The sequence below is a fragment of the Hippoglossus hippoglossus genome, chromosome 9 (assembly GCF_009819705.1).
Source record: "Hippoglossus hippoglossus isolate fHipHip1 chromosome 9, fHipHip1.pri, whole genome shotgun sequence".
Taxonomy (NCBI): Eukaryota; Metazoa; Chordata; class Actinopteri; order Pleuronectiformes; family Pleuronectidae; genus Hippoglossus; species Hippoglossus hippoglossus.
In genome coordinates this window covers 19,259,776-19,282,163 of record NC_047159.1, presented here as the reverse complement: position 1 = coordinate 19,282,163, position 22,388 = coordinate 19,259,776, and the positions used below count along the sequence as shown (strand labels likewise).

Genomic DNA, 22,388 nt, shown 5'->3' with positions numbered 1-22,388 from the left:
CAGGTCAGTCAGTTCAGGAGACAGGAGGAAGCCCCGCTCAGGTCTGTGGCTTGGGGCGTGTTTCATTTATATATACATTCTTCAGCCTGTATCGGTGAACAGGATGGGATAAGTGCTGGACATTCCTATTGTTGTTGGCGGTAACTGTAAGTTTCTGGCAGATGACTCCTCCCCCCCCGGCCTGAAATGAGGTTGGCGAAGCTCAGGAATATTCGGCTGCCACGATGATGACATAGCAGACACTGCCGTGTCGTCAGATGTGGCTGTGGTCTTATTTTCTTGGTCCTGCGCTGGCTCCGTTTGTTGCATTTGAACCACAGGCAGTCACTTGGGCAGGGCCATGGCAGAGTTGGGGTCGGGATTGAAGAGTTCTTTGTAGAGTGGAGGGAAGAGGACGTTGACTGTTTCCGGGTGGAGCTGCTGGAAGGCCTGGAGCTCCTCGGTGTGGAGAGTGCACAGGGCCGACAACGTTGGGATTCGGCTGATCAGCTGCCAGACACGAGAGAGAGAAAGTCAAGGATCAGGATATTAAGACTGAAAAACTTCAGAAAACGACAAGGTTAGAGGTCGAGAGTTGAACTTCTTGTTTTTCTTTTTTTTTTTACATTGCTTCACTTCTTCTTGAGGCCAGAGGTTTGGAGATTTAAGTCTGTTATGATTAATCGCACCACAGAGGCGTGGCCTACCTTAGCCAGAGCGTCTTCGTCCATGTGGTTCTTCTGCATAATGTGCTGCAGAGCAAAGTAGATCTTCTCCTGGAGCTTCTGGACCTTCCGCGGTTCCATCAGCCATGGCCGATCTAAGTAGAAAAAAGTGTTGGTTATCTTAGGTCCACGCAGACTGCGTCTTTTATAATTATTATATCATCAGGAAACGTTCACTGACCTGTTGAAATTAGTACAGCTGCTGAGAACAGAGCTATCTCCTCCTCCGTCAGCTGCAGTGAGCACAAACTCTTGGCAAAATCAAACACCGCGCTCACCAAGTCGTCACAACCTTGGAGGGAAACACAGGAGGAAGACAAAAGAGGTTTGTTAGCATGGTCATATATCTGCTGATGAGTAAAAATACCTTACAGTGTTTTCAATTTTGACTGGCCTTTTTCCATCATTTATACCAAGATGTGATGTAAAGGTGGTGATCCCTTACCTAGAGCTTTGAACATCTGCATGCCTCCGTACTTCCCTTCAAACAGCACAGTGTTGTTGAGAGGGTTGAACGCCCTGCACATCCGCACCAAGACCACCTCCAAACAACCTGGAAGAAGAGCGGAGAGAGATGTTTGAACATCACTGACCAAAAGGAAAGGAAGCACAAAACTTTTTCTGCAAGAGAAAGAGATGTGTGCCTGGCCCATCATTGTCAGTCCAGTTGTCTAACCTGACTTGAGCAGGAGGATCTGGTCATTCTGGCACAGTTCCATGAACCCTGAGATGCGCTTGGCAAACTCCACCACGTACTGGATTGCATGGGTGATCTGAATGGCACACTGCTGCCACAGCGCGTCCCGGGGCTAGAACCAAACACACAGAGTTTAGAGTTATACATGCTATATATACTCTATCTTTACAAAGAAATCATGCCTATTTCACACTTTCATTTCTCATTTGTGATTGCTATGGCCCCAGTAGCCTGAAAAAATACAGTTGTGTTTAATTTCCATGCTGAAAATTGATGAATAAGGAGCCACGAGGTACCCGTTAGCTCTAGTGCGAAGAAGTAACGGTAATTAAAAGTAACTATATCAGTAAAACCACAAAACGAGCAGAGATAAAGCCTCACCTTGCTCTGGTACATCTTGACCTCTTCATAGGAGTGTGTCTGCCAGGCTAGCTGCTGCAGCTCCTCTGCTGTGTACTGACATGTCTCCAAGTGGGACTTGATGATATTCTGAGCGATACGGTCTGGAAGAGAGGATTTATATTCATTTATTCCATTCCAAACAGTGTGTCCATTCCTTTATTTAATAATTCATACTTTTTATACAGTAGAATATGGTATGTGTGTGAGTAGGTGAGCATGTTATCTGCACATATTCCTGTAGGTGCCATGATCTGTGTGTTCAAGATATAGAGGGAGAGATTTTCTGCATTTTTTTCCCATTCTGCCCATTTACCAGTTAATTTAACAATCCCTCGGATTTGTGTTAAGTGCTTAATTTGAAACTATTCTTAACATGTGCAACTGCCTGAGCTGAACATACAGTAATATGACACGTTGTCAGATCGCTGTGTAAGCCTGTCTGATCTGCTGTTCTGCACTCAGATTAGCACTCTGACTCACTTTGTGGGTAACTGTTCATTTTCTATCTGGATAATTCATGCAGATTTAAAATGATGAACCATGCGACTGTGTCTGTCTCACAAAATATTATGCAGTCTTTACCCAGCTCTCCCATGCTGACGTTATTGGGCCCCAGCTGACTGTCCTGGTAGCCTCCGTAGCTGAACAGGTTGGGCACTGGCGTCAAGTCGTACACGGGCTCCTGCTTAATGTGCTTCATGCCCGACATGTCCAAACCCGACTGGTCTGGAGACGGCTGGGTGGAATCCATCCCATAGTAGCCTCCTGGGACTCCGCCTCCATTACCATGGCCACCTTTGGGCAGCTCAATGACGTGACCATTGGCGTAGGTGCCCCCAATCTCATGGTTAAGGGTGGACAGTCCGTTGGTTAGGCTGGATGAGTAAACACGTGCCAGAGCTTCTGCTTCGCCTGTCTGCTGCTGCCGCTGCTCCTGCAGCCGCGCCTGGTGCTTCTGGACCTCTGCATACAGGCTGTCACGTTGCTTCTTGGACATGCGGCCAAACTTTACCGCTGTATGGAGAGAAAACACAACATAGAGACAAGGATTTAAAAAGCTGCCACAACATTTCAGCTCCACTAGGTAGCATGAATCTGTAAGAAACAAAGGATTTAAAACGTTTATCTTTGGATAACACGTACTTAAGAAAGCTTGAGTGTAAAAACAGCATATTGAAGTGATATTCAGTGATAATTGCTTCTGTTTTTATAGATATAAACACATTGGGCCTCACCATCTCTTGACATTCCCAGGGCGAGACATTTCTGCAGGCGGCAGTGTTGGCAGCGGTTGCGGTTGGTTCTGTCGATGAGGCAGTTCCTCTGGCGGGGACAGGAGTACGCTGCATTGTTCTGCTGACTCCTTCTGAAGAAACCCTGGTTACACGGAGACAGAAAGCATGAACTCAGACGTGCGCCCTAGAACGCAGAATGTGCATGAGCGTGCACATTTCTGAGTCAAAACAAAACAAAACAGGCTCTGATGAAACGATGCGTGAACTCACCTTACATCCTTCACACGTAATGACTCCGTAGTGGATACCTGATGATTTGTCTCCGCAGATTTTGCAGGGTATGACTTCGATCTGGGCTGCAAGGAAAGAGAGAGAGGACAGGAAAAAAATGCGTTACAAAGCTAACCTGATTCAGTCAACTCAAAGAGTTTTAGGTCTCAGTCGGAGGTCTAATTTCAGGTTAAAGAACAGCATATAACCGGGTCTGTAGGACCCAATGCAGGTTAGACAGTGCTTGTATCTGTGTGCAACTTCACCAGGGCACAGTGACATTTTGTATGTCTTTGTAGAAGTTTTTTTAATGACTGGGACATCAAGGATTCCGTACGTGCACACACACGCGCGGGCACAAGACATTCACACATTAAGGACAACAATAATTGTGTGTGTGTGTGTGTGTTACGCTTAAAGGAGAGACCCCTGCAGGTTAGAAAGGTTACCCATAATGAGAAAAATGGTTCCATCACTGAAGGACCTCACTTGTTCTTCCACATGTTACACACTCACAGACACACACACATACACACATACACGCACACACTGAGTTTTAGTGTTTAATCAACTACAAGTTCTAAATGTACTACCTTTTATTGGTTATTACTCACTGTGTATAGGTAGCTCCATGTACAGATCAACCCAAGGCACAGAATATGAACTACCGAGAGTATTTCAGTGTAACGCACAGAGGAATCTGCAAGCAGTGTCTTTGAAGTGATAATCCATAATATATGGAAAGTGAAAGCCGCAGTTCCTGTTCAGAGATATGAGATGGATGTGGAGGTAGGCAGGTATGTCTGCTGAGATGGCACACTGTCTATAAAGAGATTAGACAGCCCATCTAATCCTAAATTATTACCCGACGAGCATGGTTCCCTCCTCTGCTCAGCACTGGCTTAGCCAAGGCTGAAATAGCCATTCACATGTAATCTCCTTGAAAAGTCCCACCTGAAGGAAATTGTGCAAGTTTGATGAACTTTCCCCAGAACGGACAGAGTCAACAAGCAGAGCAACGTACAGCTTTTTCAGATTTACAGTTTATATTTGCAGACGTTGTGCTTAGTTGACCCTCAGCTTCATGCAAGACTATCTGTCTATCTAATGATCTATCTATCTATCTATCTCTCTATCGTTCTAGACGTGTAGATTTAAATGTAAGTATGACTGTGTGTGTATGTCTGTGTAGGAATGAGTGTGCAGTATATATAATTGGATCATCCCCTATGCAGCTCAATGGAGACAGTTCTGTTCGTCCAAGTGACTAAGCAGGTGGAGACAGTCACTGCCACTCTTTATATACACTCTATAAACTATAGCAGCAGCTCAGGGAGTTTGACTGTTCCACTCTATATGATCAAAACCCTGCTATAATAGACAGAGACTCCCAGCTGGTGGGTCAGTGGCAGCTGATTCATGCAAATGAGTTAGAACAGCACAAGTGAAGAGAAGTGGGAATATGGAGTAAGTGAGAGTTCTTTGCTTTCATTCATTCACTTGCTCACCTGCCCCCCTAGTGGTCATTAGGAGGCATAAAAATGTCAACAAAGTAAAACCTATTCACTGTTCTTCACATCTGTGTTGTTGTAGTTTGCCTCTAGTGTCCTTATTGATCTCTTGTCATATTATAACTGACATGACGTAGACTACCTCAAACCCAACAATGCATCTTTGTGTCTTGGCCCAGGCACACGTTGTAGACGGTCTGTGAATGAATGATGTGGACGAAACCACACATGGTTTGACTTTGTGCCTGCGGTAGCATGGCTCACGTTGAGAGTTCTGGTGCGGCTCAAGACGTGACCCAGTTCCACCAATTCCCGGCCAACTGGCTCCAAACTGGGTCAGAGCAAAGCACTGGTCTGGGACCACGTACAGACTACACATACACAGAGCTGTCAATGAACATGGCCTATAACTCACTATTTATAGACCGTAAAACAGGTCAGTTGAGCCCGGGACATGGGCTGCTACCATCAGGCCGCATAAAAGCAGCAAACAGACGACAGGAGAGTCCATCTGCCATACGTCATTACCCAATATCACCTTCATTCTTAGTTCTACACAACCCTCTTACGTTTTGCTTTTGTGAAAGTTTAAAACAAACTATAATTCAAACTCTTATTCCGTCTTTGAATATGAAAGTGTCTGTGGGTTTTGGCTGACGGGATGTGCTCGGCCCTCAGCGGCTGCCGCTGCCATGTGGATATACATAGTTATTATCTCTGCCGATTGTTAGGACACCCTCTTTGCATTTTCCTACCTCAGAGGAGTGTGTGTTTCTTTTTTCTCCCCATGGGATTGTACTCTGTGTATCACATAATTATGCCCACAGGAGCATGTGCGTGTGGGCATTGCATTGTTGCGGTGTGTGTTTCGGAGATGGTTGGAGCGAGCATTTCACTTATAAGAAAGACATTCGAGAAATATAAAGTATGTGTACATGTCTCCGTGCGTTCGAGTGTGGGTGTGTGCATTGTCGAGAGTGTTGTTGTGCTCACTGCCAGCGGGGACTGTCAGGTAGGATATAGGGAGATGGTCATGACAGCATTGCTGTTGCCAGGGTGACCACCCACTCACTGCACTCGTCTGGCTGTCACTGCGATGATGTGCTAAGCTGTCACACTCTGAAAGGAAGTGATGTCATCAGTGTGTGCAGCCAACTCAACTGTTCGTCCTGTCGCCCTCTCAGCAGCGGAGGCTTTGTGAATTGTTTACCAAAGGACTCCCACTGCCACATCCAGTCGACAATAGACGCTTGCCGCCTTGTTACACTGTAGCTGCAGTGGTGGATTATACATGTAGCAGAATAAAGTGTTATCTGTTGGATGTTTAGAAGAGACTGTGTTCCTATTGTTTTCACAGTTAGGATGTACAATAAAGCATTTTGGGTGTTTGATTTCAGGGTTTTACTTTTAGCTTCAAAGTTTTAGTAGAAGAATTCCTGAAATAGAGTAGCGCATCAGAGAAAGAAGTCTAATGCAGCTACTCCCCTAACCTCGTTCTGACAGGCTTCCATTTCCCAACAAAACCTTGGTGCTAAAAAGTCACTTGTGTCTGTCTGTATTTGTATTTTTTATTATTATTTATTTGCTTCTAGCTCTTTCACAGAGATGGGTGGGACTTCTTCCCAACCCGAGTTGATCCAGTCCGAGCTGAGTGACTGACAGCCGCCTCAGCCAGCTGGCGTGCACATGTTATACTGAGGTTATTATGTAAGAGCGGGACTGCAACGCTGGCGATTCCTCAGCTAAGAGGAGGATCAGGCCCGCACAATCTAGAGAACTAACTGAAGGTGGCTTTTACAAAGAGCAAGGCAAAGGCAGTCGTTGCATTGTGCGCTACACTGCTGCGAGCTTGCACACGTGCATGTGTGTGTAGCTGATTGTGGCCATGAGGGTTGTATTGCGCTGGCACGTGTGTTATGATAATTGATTTTTAATGAAGTGAGGATCTCCTGTGTATTTCCTGGGCTGGCCCGCTCTCTAAATAGAGTCCTAATTATCTACATTGCTCTGCAGAAGAAAAAAGCCCAGAGCCGCACATAGTAGATATAGTAGCGATACTTCATCTGGAGCTCATAAGTAGCTCACACACAGGCTCACACATGACTATGACATTACATGGCTATTTAAAAGGACATCTCTCTTCTTTTATACTGATAATGTAACAGCAAATCAAGGCCACTAGGTGCTGCTATACATGTGTAGTTAACATATGTATGTATTTCCAGGTCTAGGTAATACACATGTTGTGGGGACCCTAAATCATGTTTTAAGGTTAGGTTTAGGTAAAGGTCAGGGTTAGGCAAGTTGCAACTATTGTTATGGTTAGAGTAAGATCCCAGGAAATAAACACGCTGTAATGTTCCCTGAAGTCATGAAGACACGACTGTGTTTGTGTGTGTGTCTGTGTGTTTGTGTGCGTGTGTTTCAAAAGGGGCAGACTGGACATGCATGTTTCATTCATTCAGCCTGCGGGGTGAGTCTTCAACAGAAACATATCCAAGGCAACATACACACACAGACACACACACACACATGCACAGTGACATGCAGTAACAATAACACTGATATACACTAGAGATCGGTGCTGTGGAATCAAAGCTTTTGGAACAGTAACTTTTGCCCAAATGTGAAACGCTTCAGAAATGCAAACACAACTCCTACTGTAGTCCCAGGGGTTGATTTGTTGGGGATGAATGTGGGTGGTATCTCCACTTCATTAAAAATATGCATAGCTTCTTCCCAGTTAACTAGATATCTTGTGGGAAAATGAAGGAGATCAGCACTTTACCCCCCACCCCTCCTTGTTAAAGCTGAACAGCTCCAACGCTGCTCTTAGATGTCTATATGCTGTGCATTATGCTATCACTGTTCGCCATCCGATCCACTTCAGTCTGTTTGACTTTTTCATTTCCCTCTGAATGCTCCTACTCGCTGTAAGTGGCTGTGTGACTGGGAAATCATTCCAGTTTCTGTATTTCATGATCTATTTCCATCTCTCAGCGTTACTCCGTCTTTCGCGTCTCACAGAGCTTAGAGAGGAACAAGCGTTTTCTTCTCCTCTGCCGATGATGAAAAACACTGAGAAAACTTTTGGTGGCGTGATCGCTGAGTGGATGAACACACAGCTGGGAATAGCGTATAGCAGAGCTGCTTGGGTTACCTCCCCTGTGTCTCCTGTCATGTTTTCACATCATACTGTCCCATTAAAATCAATGAAATACTGCCACTGCATATGGTTTCAAACGGGCGATGTGCTGCGTGCTGTCATACAATCTCTCTTCCCTGTCTCTTTTTACTGCTTGAAACATCTAAAAAAATATATATTGAAGAGTGGTGGACTATCTGCTCTCCTTAAAATAAAATACATTCTAAAAAGTACAGTATTTATCATAAATGCCATTGTTTTGGGAGCCCTGACAGGCTTAGGTTTTAAGATGGTAACGATGTGACTTTGACGTTCGCAGATTGAGTCCAGCTAGAAATTCATCATCTCTCTCTTTCCTTTTTTCCTGTTTCTCTGTCTGTTCAACGGTATTCGATGCCCCAAATATATTCTTACTAAAATGATATATGTGGAGTATTAGGATTTTTCAGCCATAGCCATACAGGCAAACGGACAATATTAAATCTGTCCACAAATCTAACCAGGGCTCTGATTTTAACTGTTTGGCACAATTTGTGATTGGTACAAAAAAATTGAGGTTAGATATTAATCCATCTGTGCTTTTCATAGTCATTTGCTCTTCATTTTAACAATGTTTCAAGCTTGCACTTCACTGCAGCCCGCTCAATTGCTTTAATTCATTATTTAAACTTTACCAGTAACCACTTAAGTTAATAAATTGATTAGCAGGATGAGCAGAAAATTAATGGGCAACTATTTTAAAGCAAACCTGCCATTCATTCTCTGATATGAGCCCCTCTCTCTCTCTGCTCTCCTGCTTTTCTCTGCTTTGTGTTAGAACCTCCACCAAGGAAGTTATGTTTTCATCTGCATTAACTGGATTATGCAGAAACTACTGGGTGTATTACGACGTAATTTGGTGGAAGGATGCGGTATGAATCATGGAAGAACTCATTATATTTTAATGCAGATCTGTATTGGGTTGGATGCAGGATTTTTTTTTTACTTTCTTTAACATTGGGATATAAACAGTTTTTCAACGTTTTGTGAATTTCGCAAGAAATAATGCAGGGATCTTCATGAAAAAAATCTGAATCTGTAGAGTGTTAATATCTACGAGCAGCTAGAATTTTGTGCAGATATAGATAATGATACGAAAACCAGTATTTTCAGGGGGGTGATCTATATTTAGTTTTTGTGCGGTAACAAATATTCCTTTCAACTATATGGAATGGATATTTGTCTGTGTTTAATGTAAACAGAAGAAAATCCTGTGTACATGTGTCTGATCTCAATACATGTACAATATGGTGATAATGTGGCAAACCAGGCTTGGCGGAGGAATGCTCTCTATTAGTGCCAGACCAGTTGGAAATTCATTTTCTTTGATTTGGTCTGTTTTTGGACAAAATAAGACAGCTGTCCTTCATGACACGGAAAATGTGATGGACATTTGTTACTATTTTTTATTCTACCGAGCAACGGGTTATCAGTAAATTGGGGGGAAATAATCTTTAGTTGCAGCCTTGAAGAGCAGCAGTGAACTTCCGCCCGTGATGATCCTCCCTGACTCAAACACAAAGCATCCTCATTAACACAAGGTGACACGGTTGTGTACGGCTTCTGTCTGTGCTACAGTAATAATCATAATGCCATACCCGTCTCCCCTCCCCCACCTCCATCCCTCGCTGCTAAGCACGTCTTTGTCCACTGTGTAATATACAGTCACACTGTTGCTGCATGAGCATACATGTGCCTACCCCCCAACCTCTGCTTTTCCCATCAGAGTAACGTCATCGACCCCGCTCCCATGCTTTGCCAACACACACACACACACACACATACGTACAAACAGTCAGAAAAACAGTCGCGCTCGCCCTCCCCCACGGTGTATGTCAGAGGGCATGAGTTTGTCCAGCTTGCCATGCGGCTCCAAAGCACTCTGGGTAATTGCTCAGATAGCAGGTCTGGGATCAGCTGCGGTTTGCTCATAGAATATTGTGCTGCGGCGCGATTGGATGCCACAGAGAGGGAACAGAAGGGGGCCACTGGCTGTCATCCAGTGCATCGATTCACATGCACACACACACACACACACACACACACACACACACACACACACACACACACAGACACGTTGGTTCAGACAGACAGAGACACACATTCAGCATGCTTGAGTGCATAAATTACAGCAAACTGCTTTTGAAAAAAACAGACTTTACTGTATGATTTCTGTGCTTGCCCCCCACCCAACACACACTCACACGGTCTCCCACCCAGTGCAGCATGTGTCCTCCGATGGATAAGAGGAGGAGGAGGAGGCGTGGGAAAAAATCCACAGGGTAAAGCCAACCCCTGCCTCAACATACACGCACACACACACACAGTCTGCCCATCTGCCTCCTCAGATCTGCCTCTCATGGTCACTGTACACACACTCACAGGCGTACGCTCACACTCCAGCCCCCTGGGTGACCTGTAGGAACCACATGGCCTTTGACCTTTCCTTAAGGACTGAGCGAGTGCATCAGAGTGGAAGGAACGAGTCCAAGTGTGAGAGGTCTGCATCTGGTCATTACCGTCCTGAAAGCGGCCATGAGAATGTGCACACACTGAGGCGCACTCGCTGGGGCAAACGTGCACACTCTCTCACACACACACACAGATGAATTCACACAAACACAGTGCTTTAACCTCTCTTATGTATTTATTTTTTTCTCCTCACACGCCTTCACTGTCACGTTAGCAGACATGCATGTGTGCACACCGAGTTGTTAAAACACTGAGTGGGTCGTGGTGTTCTTGTTTTTTTTCGGGTGAAGGGAACCCCCCCACACACACACACACTGACTGAGATCCTGCCATTTCATTCTGAGAGGTGAGGAAATAACGTTTTGTTGGCGTTGGCCATGTCCTCATCCTCCCTTAACCTCTCGCTCCTCCTTCTATGGTGTTTCTCTTGAGCCTAATTGCAGATGACAGTGTGTGTGTGTGTGTATGTGTGTTTGAGGGGGGAAGGGAGAGGACAAGGTGGCTACCCCAGCCAGTATGGAGAGAGAAACGGAAAGAGAGGGACATCCACAGAAACACCGACAGAAAATTGCTTTGGGTTCTTACATAAGGTGTAGACAAATGTCCCCTCAGTTCGGCTGGAGTCACATCCTTTATAGTGACGTCCGGCGGTCAGTCCGATAAAATCGGCAAACAGGAGCATCAACATTAGTGAGGCTGAATGGACTTTAAAGCAATAATGACGAGAGCAGCACTTAGTGTGAATAGCTGACTGAATTGAATAACTGAGAGAAGGATGGAAACTCTGAATGTTGTTCACACAGACACACTTTCTCTTTAAACCTGATTAAATGTTATTACAAATGCATGTATTGTATGTAAATGTAGGCTTCTAGGTCTGGACAATATTGCTAAAAAATCTTTATAATTTTTTCCCCCATCAGTTGATATTGATTATTCAAAATTAAAATGTCAATCAGTTAACTGCGGTCTTAAACTCTATGTACTGATGGAAAACGGCAAATACTTTTACATGTGTCATACCTCTCATCATTCTTGTGCAATCATACTTTCATATCGATTTATTGAATTTTTGTAATTTTGCTATCAAATAAAATTATATTGCGATAATTATTGTTATTGTTTTATTGCCCAGCTCAATATACATCTTTACTTGTGGTCTGCATAGAAATTCATTGACTTGTGTTTGCGTATAAGAAAAGTGCAGATGTGAGTAGAAGTTGAACTGGAAAACAACAAATACTGTACATTTACCTATGTATCGTACTTAAGTTTAGAGAGTTACTTTGCAGATTAACAGATTTCTTTCTAAGCATATGACCATGAATAGGTGCAAGAGATTTAACTATATTTAACTATATAATAAAGAATTTAAGATTAGCTCCTACAACAGTAACAATAATATAATATACTCTATACAATATACTGTCGCTCTAAAATAGACCATTCTGCATTTTAAATACTTTTACTTTTAATATTTTCAGTACATTTTTTTATTATATAATAACTACTTCTTACACTTCTTACACTTCTTTGTTGAATTCCCTTATTTTTCAAAACTAACCTTTACAGTGATATAACTCGTACTTGTAATGCAGTATTTTTACACTGTGGTATTACTGGTAAGTAAGTAAATAGATGTATTTATTCAACACCTCTCAAGAGCAGGACAACACAGTGTTACTGCTACTTAGGTAAAGATTCTTGCTCCACCGGTTGTGTGTTTATGTGTCTCTCTGAGTGAAACACGAGCATATGAATGAATGAGTTCCCATTTGATTCTACGTGTTCTCAAAAGGATTGAACGTACGTGGTCGTTTTAAGTAAGTGTGTGAGCGGGCATGAGTGTGTGTATGTGTGTGTGTGTGTGTCCTCTCCCAGGGATGGCCGCTAATAGCTCGCCCCAGGCAACAATTTAACTCAGCCTAACAAGGTTCTCCCCAAAGTGGCCCCAGGGGCATCTCTCACAGAGGCAAATTGATCACAAAGACTATCACACAGCTCAGCTCCGCTCGACCCGGCTGCTCTGCTCTTCACCTGCTCTCTCTCTCTCTCTCTCTCTCTCTCTCTCTCTCTCTCTCTCTCCCTCTCTCTCTCTCTCTCTCTCTTGTGGCATGATTTAACAGAATGTGTTATGAACATTAAATTTGAGTCGAGAGAACAAAAGCAGCATCAGTCTTCGTTTCATAATTGCATTCTCTTTGTGAATGACAGGAGAACTCTCATCAACAGACAAGGCTTAGGACGCACACACCCTCACTGACACACGCACATGCACACACACACGCACACAGGTTAAAGGAGGTAACTCAAGATTTGGACACAGTGAGGGAGAGAAAGGGAGAGAGGGATGTGGGAAGAAAGAAAGATAGACCTAATAAGAGTCTCTTCAATGAGATTACAAGCACAGGAACAGGCTAATCTTTGTCATTAAGAAAAGATGCCGCAGTAGGCTAAGTCATATTATAGGCTTAATGTTGCTAGTGCGTGCTGTGCACCTGCCAGCACTGAACACCTTCACAGAGTAGAGGCATTTAGCAACATCCTCTAAGATTTCAGATAGCTAATGCACACACATGATATCCGTAATAAATCTATCTTGCAAATATGGAGAGATAAATACTGTTATTTTAAAGCAAAAGTTGTCACATTAACAAAAACATGCTACTTTTAAGTAATAATTTCTGTTTCAGAACGTCCCACGTCCCACGTGTTTAATGGGATGAAAAAAACCTGGCTTGTTTAAAACTTTGCAGCAATGTCATTTTTAGATTTTCTGTAGCTTGAGACATCAGCATTATTAAACAATAAGGAAGCATTTCATCGATATGCATATGTTTATGTGTGTAGCAGAGGCTTTGAGTCAATCAGCTTTTAGTGTTAGCCAGAGTCCAAATGGGTGGTTTGCAAGTGTGGACTTTGGATACGACTATTACAGGTGCTGACGAAGAATAACGTGAGGACAGGGGAGTTTGTGTGTGTGTGTGTGTGTCTGTGTGTCTGTGTGTGCGTGTGTGTGTGTGTGCGTGTGTGTGTGTGTGTGTGTGTGTGTGTGTGTGTGTGTGTGTGTGTGTGTCTATGTTCCTGCAACTAAAACTTCAGTGTTTTCCCCACCCTCCCCTCTGTTATCCCTCTCACTCTATCTTGCTGAAGCAAACACATACGCACAAACACACACACAAACGCACTATTATATAACTCTTAAGACTCTCCCGAGCTTGCTCTCTTTTCTTATCTCACTCTATCATTCACTTTTATTGTTTATCTCCAGATTTAACTTTATTTTTACCATGTATTCACTTCAGAGATTCTCAGTTCTACAGCACATTGAATAAAACCGGACTGTGCAGGTGAACATGCTGCAGGCTGTCCACAAAACGAGATTGATTATGAGAAATCAAAATGAATCCCTGCTCTTGATATGAGCAGATTCTTCCTGAAAGTATAGCCCTCCACTGATAGCTCTGGTCTCTCTGTTCATACATTACTTGGTTCCTGCGTTTAACAAGCGCAGTCACCCTCTTCCCCCGGTTTTTACTTCAATGTAAATCGGAGGAAAATGTGAATATTGAATATCATTGTGTCTCCATTGAGATATGCTGCCTTCATGGATGAGTAAAACTGACAAAACAGAAGGAGCTGTCAGAAGACTCCATGACTTCAAGGCAGAATTAGAGTTTAGGAGTGGTTCAAGCTGAAATCCCTCCCGGCTAAGATAAAGTGGAGACACAAACCGGAGCGTGCCGTATAGCCCACGCTTTGTGTGTATAAAGATTAAGAAAAGGAAGAGCGCGAGAGAGAGTGGGGGTAAAACTGTTCGCCTCTCCCAGACAGCGGCGGAGGGATAAAACCAACATGGAGTGCGCGTTGAGCACATGCTAAACAAACACGGGCTATGATAGTGGCTCAGTGGGACCACAGAAGAGCCATTCAGGCCACACACACTGTGTGGCATGCTGGGATGTTTTTTGTGCAGGGCAGACGCACTAAGTGAGGAGTAGTTGAGTGGGGGTATCCGAAGACAGGGGCAGCCAGTGGGAATGGAGTCCTGAACATAAGTGTGAGTGTGTGTGTGTGTGTGTGTGTGTGTGTAAGAGAGAGAGCATGTGTCAGTGTTGCAACAGCACTCAGGTGGTACCTCAGTCAGTCAGTAGGGCTATGTTGAGGGATTAACAGTGTGGCCTGCATGGGCTTGGGGTAATCTCTCCTCTCTTCTTACATAACACTGGGCCATTAGTCAGCACAAGCACACAATAAACAACACAATCAACTACGCAGAGCTCTGCCACAGACCAGACATGCCCTGATAACACTGCAAACCTCAGATTCCCTCAGGCCGGGTGCCCACTATTGTGTGCAGTGAGTAATAACCCTCCATTAGTTCATTTTATTAGCATTATATAAACATGTATTGAAATGTTTATAATACATTGTAATGCAGTTGAAGGCAGAGATTAGGTAGTATTTTATCATGTATTTTTTCTTTATAAGACATATTTTATATTACTGCAACTGTGTTTATTATCCATGTATACAACAATGGTGCCCACAGGAGCAATCATAGTTGTTTGCAAATACACTGATAAACACTTAGATCTGCTTACAACTACATTTTAGTGTTATAAACCCTTTATTGACTGTTTTCCGATTAATGCTAAATAGAGAAACTTAAAGTTAAGTGTTACCAATATCTTATAAACACAATGATCCATTTAAACTTTTTTATAACCTATAATAGGAATAAACTTTACAGCAGCAAAACAAAACAAATAAATTAAGTAATACATATTGTGAATTGTGGATTCAAAACTATTCTTTTAACATCATTCCAGTTTTAGAATGATCTAAACAGGCTGCTTCCGGTGGCTTCTACAAAAAATTGATCGCGGCATGCTTTAGAATCGGCCAAATCAATGTTCACACAATCCTCTGCTGCAAAGCGGGATTGGACATGATGAGGCCGTCATGCATAGTATTGCAGCTGCGCGTGTGCATATTGTTTTCTGTGCTTTCTGTGTTTGTGTGTGAGCACATCCAGGCCATTTGCGAGCTAATATAAATCATGTTGGAAATGTGAATAATTACGTTGCTGTGGATTTGAGCCTTTTTAGTGGTTCCTGTTCTCTTCTTTTCACACCACTCATCATCACCTTTCTTGTTTATCGCTCTCTCACACTCCCCGAGTTTCTGTCATCCTATCTTTTCCCATGGTGAAGGAGTGTGGGAGAATGTGATTGACACATATCGCTGACAGGGGAGATCAAATGGCGCTGTAAACCCCTCTTCCCCTTTAGCTCCCTCCATAGATGAACTCGCTGACCTTGCCGACCCAGGAGCATATATGTGGTGTAAAGGCTCTTGTGGCTTTTTTTCAGTGATACAAAACACAATTGGACACAGGATGATGGGAACTAATGTAGAGATCATAGAGAGAAAGGAAGAAATTGATATGTAGAATACATGTCAGTTTATGCTCATGAGGTTTTGTGAGTTTATGTAAATATTCACTTGGTTCTAAGTGTGTATAAGAGTGTGTTTGTCTTTAGCGCAAACTCCGCTCAGACTTTACTTTTGGTAGGAGGAGGTTGATGATGTTGATTGGCTCTGATGCGCTTTGCGAACCCATATTTATTTCGCCAAAATATAACTTTTGATTGCATTGAATAAAACTATAAATTCACATCAAAATAGACAACCATGAAATTCTTTTTTGTATTTGTTAAGTTATTTTTTGTCCATTTTTTTGTTTTTATTGTGTAGATCTAAACTTTGCTATCACCAAAACTTTTCAACAAAATATGACACCACTGTTACCCATGCTATTTTATTACTCAACTTCTTTGTTGGGTTTTAGAGGAGCACCACTCACACCACAGCATCATCAGGTTGCCATTGAAATTACAGAAATGATTATCCTGTTTACAGCATCCTACACAACATTGAGTCATGTTAGAAAAAAAACTCTTCAATGCTCCGTTTTCTGTCAGGAAGAAAAGGCCCTGATGATATTATTTTATATTTCTCTGGCGTTTCCTGGCCTGGCGATGGGATGACATCATCTTCGGTCAGGGCTTCAGGAGTTGTGGCTATTGTTAAGTGATAATTACCATGGCTCATGAGGGGCCTCTATTTTTTATAACCTTGTGGTTGTGAGCACATTTCTGTGTAAGGGCAGCTGAGTCTTTACACACACACACACACACAGGTTGAGAGTGGGGGCCGCACGGCCCACACTGATTTAATTCTATCTGACAAAACCCTTTGGGGCGTGCAGAGGGAGAGAGGAAGATGGAGAGAGAGAGTGAGAGAGGGAGAAAGAGAGAGAGAGACATGGAGAAAGAGAGGTGAGAGAGACGCTTCAGGGGCCTCTTCTGCCAACCACGGCAATAAAATGAAAGCAGGAGCTTTCGGTATACCCCCCCAAAGCCTCCCATGCACGAGAGTGGTCGCGAGGCCCATTAAAATGTGGATAAAATACAAGGTGCATGACAGAGGAGTTTGCCATGGGATGAGAGAGAGAGAGAAAGAGAGGGGTGGGGGGGTTTGGCCTTCTCATGTTTTTCTTGCCCAAGGTTTGATGGCCTGAGGTAGGAAAAAGCTTTAAATGACATTCAAACATAAAACACATTACCGATAGATAGATAGATAGATAGATAGATAGATAGATAGATAGATAGATAGATAGATAGATAGATAGATAGATAGATAGATAGATACAAACTACATTCAAATTAAGTTCATAATCATGTAGATATTAATTTTAACAGGAACACTATAAATTAAATACAAAACTATACATCTGATTACAATAATGCCTCGGGGCCAATGTAAAAACTAAGTGAAAGTGTGTCTATTATTTTTAAACATATTTATGCTCCGTTTTTTTCAACAAGGTTTGACTTTTTCCCACGTTATCATGCTGAGCGTTTGCGTTTTCTCTTTAGACTTTGTGCATGTGGATGGAAATCCTCCAACACTTCCTGTCTCATTCCTGCTTGACATCGGGACGTGGTTTACTTAGTTTAAGTGATATACGGAAACGTGTCAGTTTAAGACGAGTCGACGCAGCCTTTACATTAGACTTCAAGACCATCCAGTCGAACTCGTGTTGCAACTTTGCGTCAGCGCACATTATTGAGAGAAGTCATAATAAAAAGAAACCTGCAGACACTGAGCTATAAGAGTAATAACGGGTAAAATAATGAAGTATAATCATTGACTGCTAATAACTGATAAACTGCAAATAGTATTGATTGATTTAAAAAATGCGTTTTCTCATTTAAAAGGAAATCAAACGAGAGAAAGCAAAGGCTTATTGAGAGTTGAACGACATGTGTAAACCTGTGTGTGTTTGTGTGTGAGTATGTGTGTGTGTGTGTCTGCACGCACAGGACGACATTGACGTTGAAATTCAACATCCCCAGCGGGGTGCGCATGCAGCGCGTTATAGAAATATGGGTTAGTGGAGCGCGTGTTTAGTATCCCTGAAACAGTCAATAAAGTTTATACCTATAATGAAACAAAAAAAGTTTTTTCCCCCACTTCACATCATCTGATCTGATCCCTGGTTTTCCGCAGGTGGAGAGGACTTGGGGCTCAAATGATTAAAAGCTTTAATCAAATATCTTGCGCCACTTTTAATTTTCAGCCAAAGCCTCCGACGGCTTTACGCACGAATTTGCAACGTTTGTTAGGCCTATTTATACACGAACACACACACTCAGGCTCAGGACACACACACACACACATGCACAGAGATCCTGATGAACTTTGTATGCATTTTAAGAGAGAGCTGGCTGGTGAGGATGGAGAGAAACCCAACCACACACACTTCAAGTTTCTCTGCGGAGAAAAGGGGACATAACAGATTTGCAGCGAAAAACTCCCAGAATAAACTTTCAAGGCCAAATCTGGGATAAAGGCTGCCGTGTTATGTGTGTGTGTATGTGTTGTGTGCGTTGTGTGTGTGTTGTGTTAAGCGGGATGAAGCCTGGGGAAAGTGCGGCGCGGCATGGAGCGGTGAGACGGTCTTACCTCTCATGGTGTTCGCCGTGATGGAGCTGGTGTCGAGGCTCGCTTCCTGAAGCAGCACTCATGAAGAAATAAACAGAAATGCTTGGAGATATATGGGGAGGGAGTTGCGTGGTGGTGGTGGTGGGGGGGGGGGGGGGTTGTCCTCGTGTTTCAAAAATGACAACAACGAAAAGAGTGTGTAGACGATCAGCGTCGAGGTCCACTAGGCTGCCCTGAGTGGAGGCGTCTCTTGCGCTAAAAGCATCCCAGACCGGGGCGCGGGGAGGCGGGCTGAGGTTGCTCGGTGCGTCGGTCGCTGCGCTCTGGTCGTGTGGTCGCCTCTCTCATGACATCTGCGCTCTCACCTCTATGGGAGGGTTTCACTGTTTTCTGCGGGCTGAGGGAGGGAAGAGCGCATAGGAGAGGCTTTACCCGTCGGCCCGGATTGGACTGGAGCACTCTCCGCTCCTCCCACTCTCTCCTGCTCAGCCTCCACAGCCCGGAGCCTGCACACACACACACACACACATACACAGACCCAAACACACACACACACACACACACACAGTACCACACGCACACACACACACTGCACACTGCACACACACACACTGCACACTGCACAGACAACCTGAGCGCTCTCTACCGCTGCGCTTGGCACACACTCACAGGAAAGTTTCAATGTCATTCTACACATTTAGTCAAACCATGTGCACTAAAGATTATTTTCATGCACGGAAAACAAAGTCTTTAAACTGGTCCAATGTGGCGACTGAAATCTTACATTGAGCCTTTTGGAAGAGATGATTTATTCCTCTCGGTTCCACTTCAGTTTAATTTCCATTGAATCATGTGAGATTTGTTTAAGAAAGTGGACAAAACACTCAATGAATTTACAGTGATCAGAAGTAAAATTGTGCCAACGAGAAACAAGCTTTACATCAGGTATAGGCCGTTGCTTGATTAAATTAGATTAGGTTACTTTTAAGCAGGCAAAGAGAAAATGGTTATGTTTGAAATAATAAATGACAGAAATGATGAAAAAACTGATAAAATGGCTCGTCCATACTCTTTAAATCGACACATACATTATATAACAATATAACCTAACTAATAAATAACCTGACCCTCCTAGAATCGTTATCTTGATATATGTTATAATATATATATACAGTATATTGCAGGTGTTAAGTGATTATTGAGCACCATGTTTTGGATGAGGGCTTTTTGTTTATTTCCGAGCAGCTCAGGTGACATGAGTTGTCTCAGGTGTCCTCAGGATGACTTTCAGGGTGGGGTCCTCTCCTTCCTCTGAGAAACACTGGAATACTGACCTGGGAAATGAAAGACGAATGTTAGGCAGTGCAGTACTCACATTTACTGTGTCGGTGCCATAAATTCCTTCACCTCATATGACGTATAGATTTGTTATTTGCCTTACATGTCTGAACTCGACGAGGCAACAACGTGCTCTCCTTATTTATCCTCATTTTTTAGGGCCGAACAGGGACAACTGATCCTGCAGACTTTATATGGTGTTCTTGTTCTTATCTCTGCTCGACACCAACAGATTTACAACCACAGTAATCGTCAAAGTGGTAAACCCCCACTGACTGAGTCTGAAGGAAACCCCACCAGTTCGTCTTTGACCCCAGAACAACTCCTGACCTTTGGTGCCAGGTTCAGTGAAATACACGTAAAAACCCAATCCTGTCATGAACGTGCAGAAGTCGGTGTCGGCCCTCTCAGCACCGAAAAGAGCCATTCCTGTCACGCGGGGTTAGCATCACGACGCGTTCGGCGTCTGCCATTAGAGTGGTTTTCGAAGAGGTAACACAGCGTCAGAGCTTCTGTCGGCCTGCGCGAAGTAGGAGAGGGGCAGGTGTGGATGGAGAGGCACTTTCACCCCCAGTCTCTTTTAGCCTCTTTAGCTGTTGGCCCAGGGAGAGAGCGACACAGAGAGAAACGGAGAGAGAAACTGCCCCGAGCACATCTCCACTGACCTACATTTCATCTGTCGCTTTTTTCCACTCTTCCCCTTTTTTTTCCATCTCTCATTGCTCCTGTACCAACAGCTCCATAATTGTGATGTAATGACCAAAGCAAGCGTGATAAAATCCCAGACTGGTCAGGATGAAACACTCCTGAAGACAGGCAGACAGAAGAAAGAGATATAGAAAAGAAGAGACAGTAGAAGGCAGACAGGGAGGGGGTTAAAATGAGAGAGTGTGTGTGTGTGTGTGTGTGTGTGTGTGTGTGTGTGTGGGGGGGGGGGGGGGGGGGGGGGTAGTTAGCATTTCAAAATACAATAAAGGTTTCATCCCTTTTTGTCAAAGCAATAAAATGTGTCCTTATGTGATCTGTGAGCTGCGTGGACTTCAATCCATCTGAGAGCTGGGGACTCCATTAAGAAGGATTACCTCTCTCTGCCAACTATTCAGTGTTCGTCCAAAGCCAAAGAGAGAGCCGAGAAATGACTTTAAACATGCGCAACTAAATGCGCGTCGTCTGTTGAACAAGGGTGAAAAAACGCCGAACATGGAGGTTGTGTTTGATGAGATACACTGGAGTGTAGGCTGCTCCGTCCATATGGTGGTTAAGAGGGAGGAAGGGAGCAGGAGAAGCAGACCGGGCCATGCCTTAGGGCTGAACTTGGAGAGGGAGAAAACCACACTCTGTGCCGAGATGGGATCTCAGGTCCTTCTGCCTTTATGTTTCACTGTCTGTTTCTGTTGGCTGCCTGATCACCTGCTGTATCCTTGTCTGTCCGTCTACTCTACACTAATTGCTTGGCTGATTGTCTGTGAATCTGTTGTTTCAATTTCGTACTTCCACAACATCTAGTTTTTATCTGATTTAAACACATCATTTTTATCACAGTTTGTCTTTTCCTTCCATCCGTTTTTGATCCATGCTACCAGAAATGGCAATGTCAGTCTGTCACAGTCAGTCATTACTCAACTTAATCAGCTTCTACTGGAGGGATATCCATGGAATTACAGGAATTCATACCCTGTCAGCATAAACCCGAAATCATGCTTCTCCAAAGATGCACAAAATGATCTCTGTGCATCTACAAAATGCAGAGAGCAGAGTTCAATTTCAGTAAAGAGTATACAAAACTAAATTCTCCGTCAAGGCACTTTCTTGTCCATCCATGTTGATATAATCTTTCAATACATTTTTCCACATTTTTTACATTTGTCACACTAGCTAGTGGCAGGAGCTATTATGATTTTGGGTCTTATAACAACCGTTCACCCCATTCTACTGAACACAAAATCCCAGGAACGGCCCGAAGGAACTTCTTCACATTTAGCACAAACTTCAACTTGGAATCAAAGATGAACTCATTAAAATGTTGTGGTCAAAGGTCAAGGTCACTGATATGTCGTAAAACCATTTTTCGGGCATTAACTCAATAATTTGAATGCTAATTATTCTTTCAGTCCTCACCACATACAGTACAGTATATACATTTGGACACACAATCTAAGGGGGTAATATTATTTTATTTTGTGTGAAAATGATTCAACTCTGATGTCTCTGAGGTTTTCTTTACATTGTTGTTTGCTGAATGTGCTCTTCTTCTTTGACAATAAAGCACTTAAGTTTTTACAGCATGTCATGTAGGTCTTGCACAAGCATACTGTAAGTGTCTTGTATGAAACAATATGGCTCCTAAGGTCCTCTGGTATAAGTCAGTTTGTTGTTTTACAGTGCAAAGACAAAACGTTTGGTGAGGCCTCTCAGCTATTAACTTTCAAGATGTCAACTTGGAAAAACACTTTTGGTGTAAAGGGCCGACGTCGATGTGCTGTAAACAAAAAGGGTCTGGCCTGGACAATCTCCTGGTAGGTTCTTCATATGTGAAAGGCAAACTCCAAAAAATGTCCAGAC

At 43.3% G+C, this 22,388-nt stretch overlaps 1 protein-coding gene across 1 annotated transcript; it reads right to left on the bottom strand.

The window, feature by feature from the left end:
- Window positions 1–71: 71 nt before the first annotated feature.
- On the bottom strand, window positions 72–18,946 carry rorb (RAR-related orphan receptor B). Its single transcript, XM_034595398.1, has 10 exons — window positions 18,510–18,946; window positions 3,309–3,394; window positions 3,039–3,180; window positions 2,386–2,817; window positions 1,783–1,904; window positions 1,381–1,513; window positions 1,150–1,257; window positions 886–996; window positions 687–799; window positions 72–489 (listed from the first exon to the last, which is right to left on the bottom strand). Exons 1-10 carry the CDS (start codon window positions 18,514–18,516, stop codon window positions 325–327), a joined length of 1,419 nt encoding a protein of 472 aa, XP_034451289.1. The 5' UTR covers window positions 18,517–18,946; the 3' UTR covers window positions 72–324.
- Between the last annotated feature and the right edge of the window lie 3,442 nt (window positions 18,947–22,388).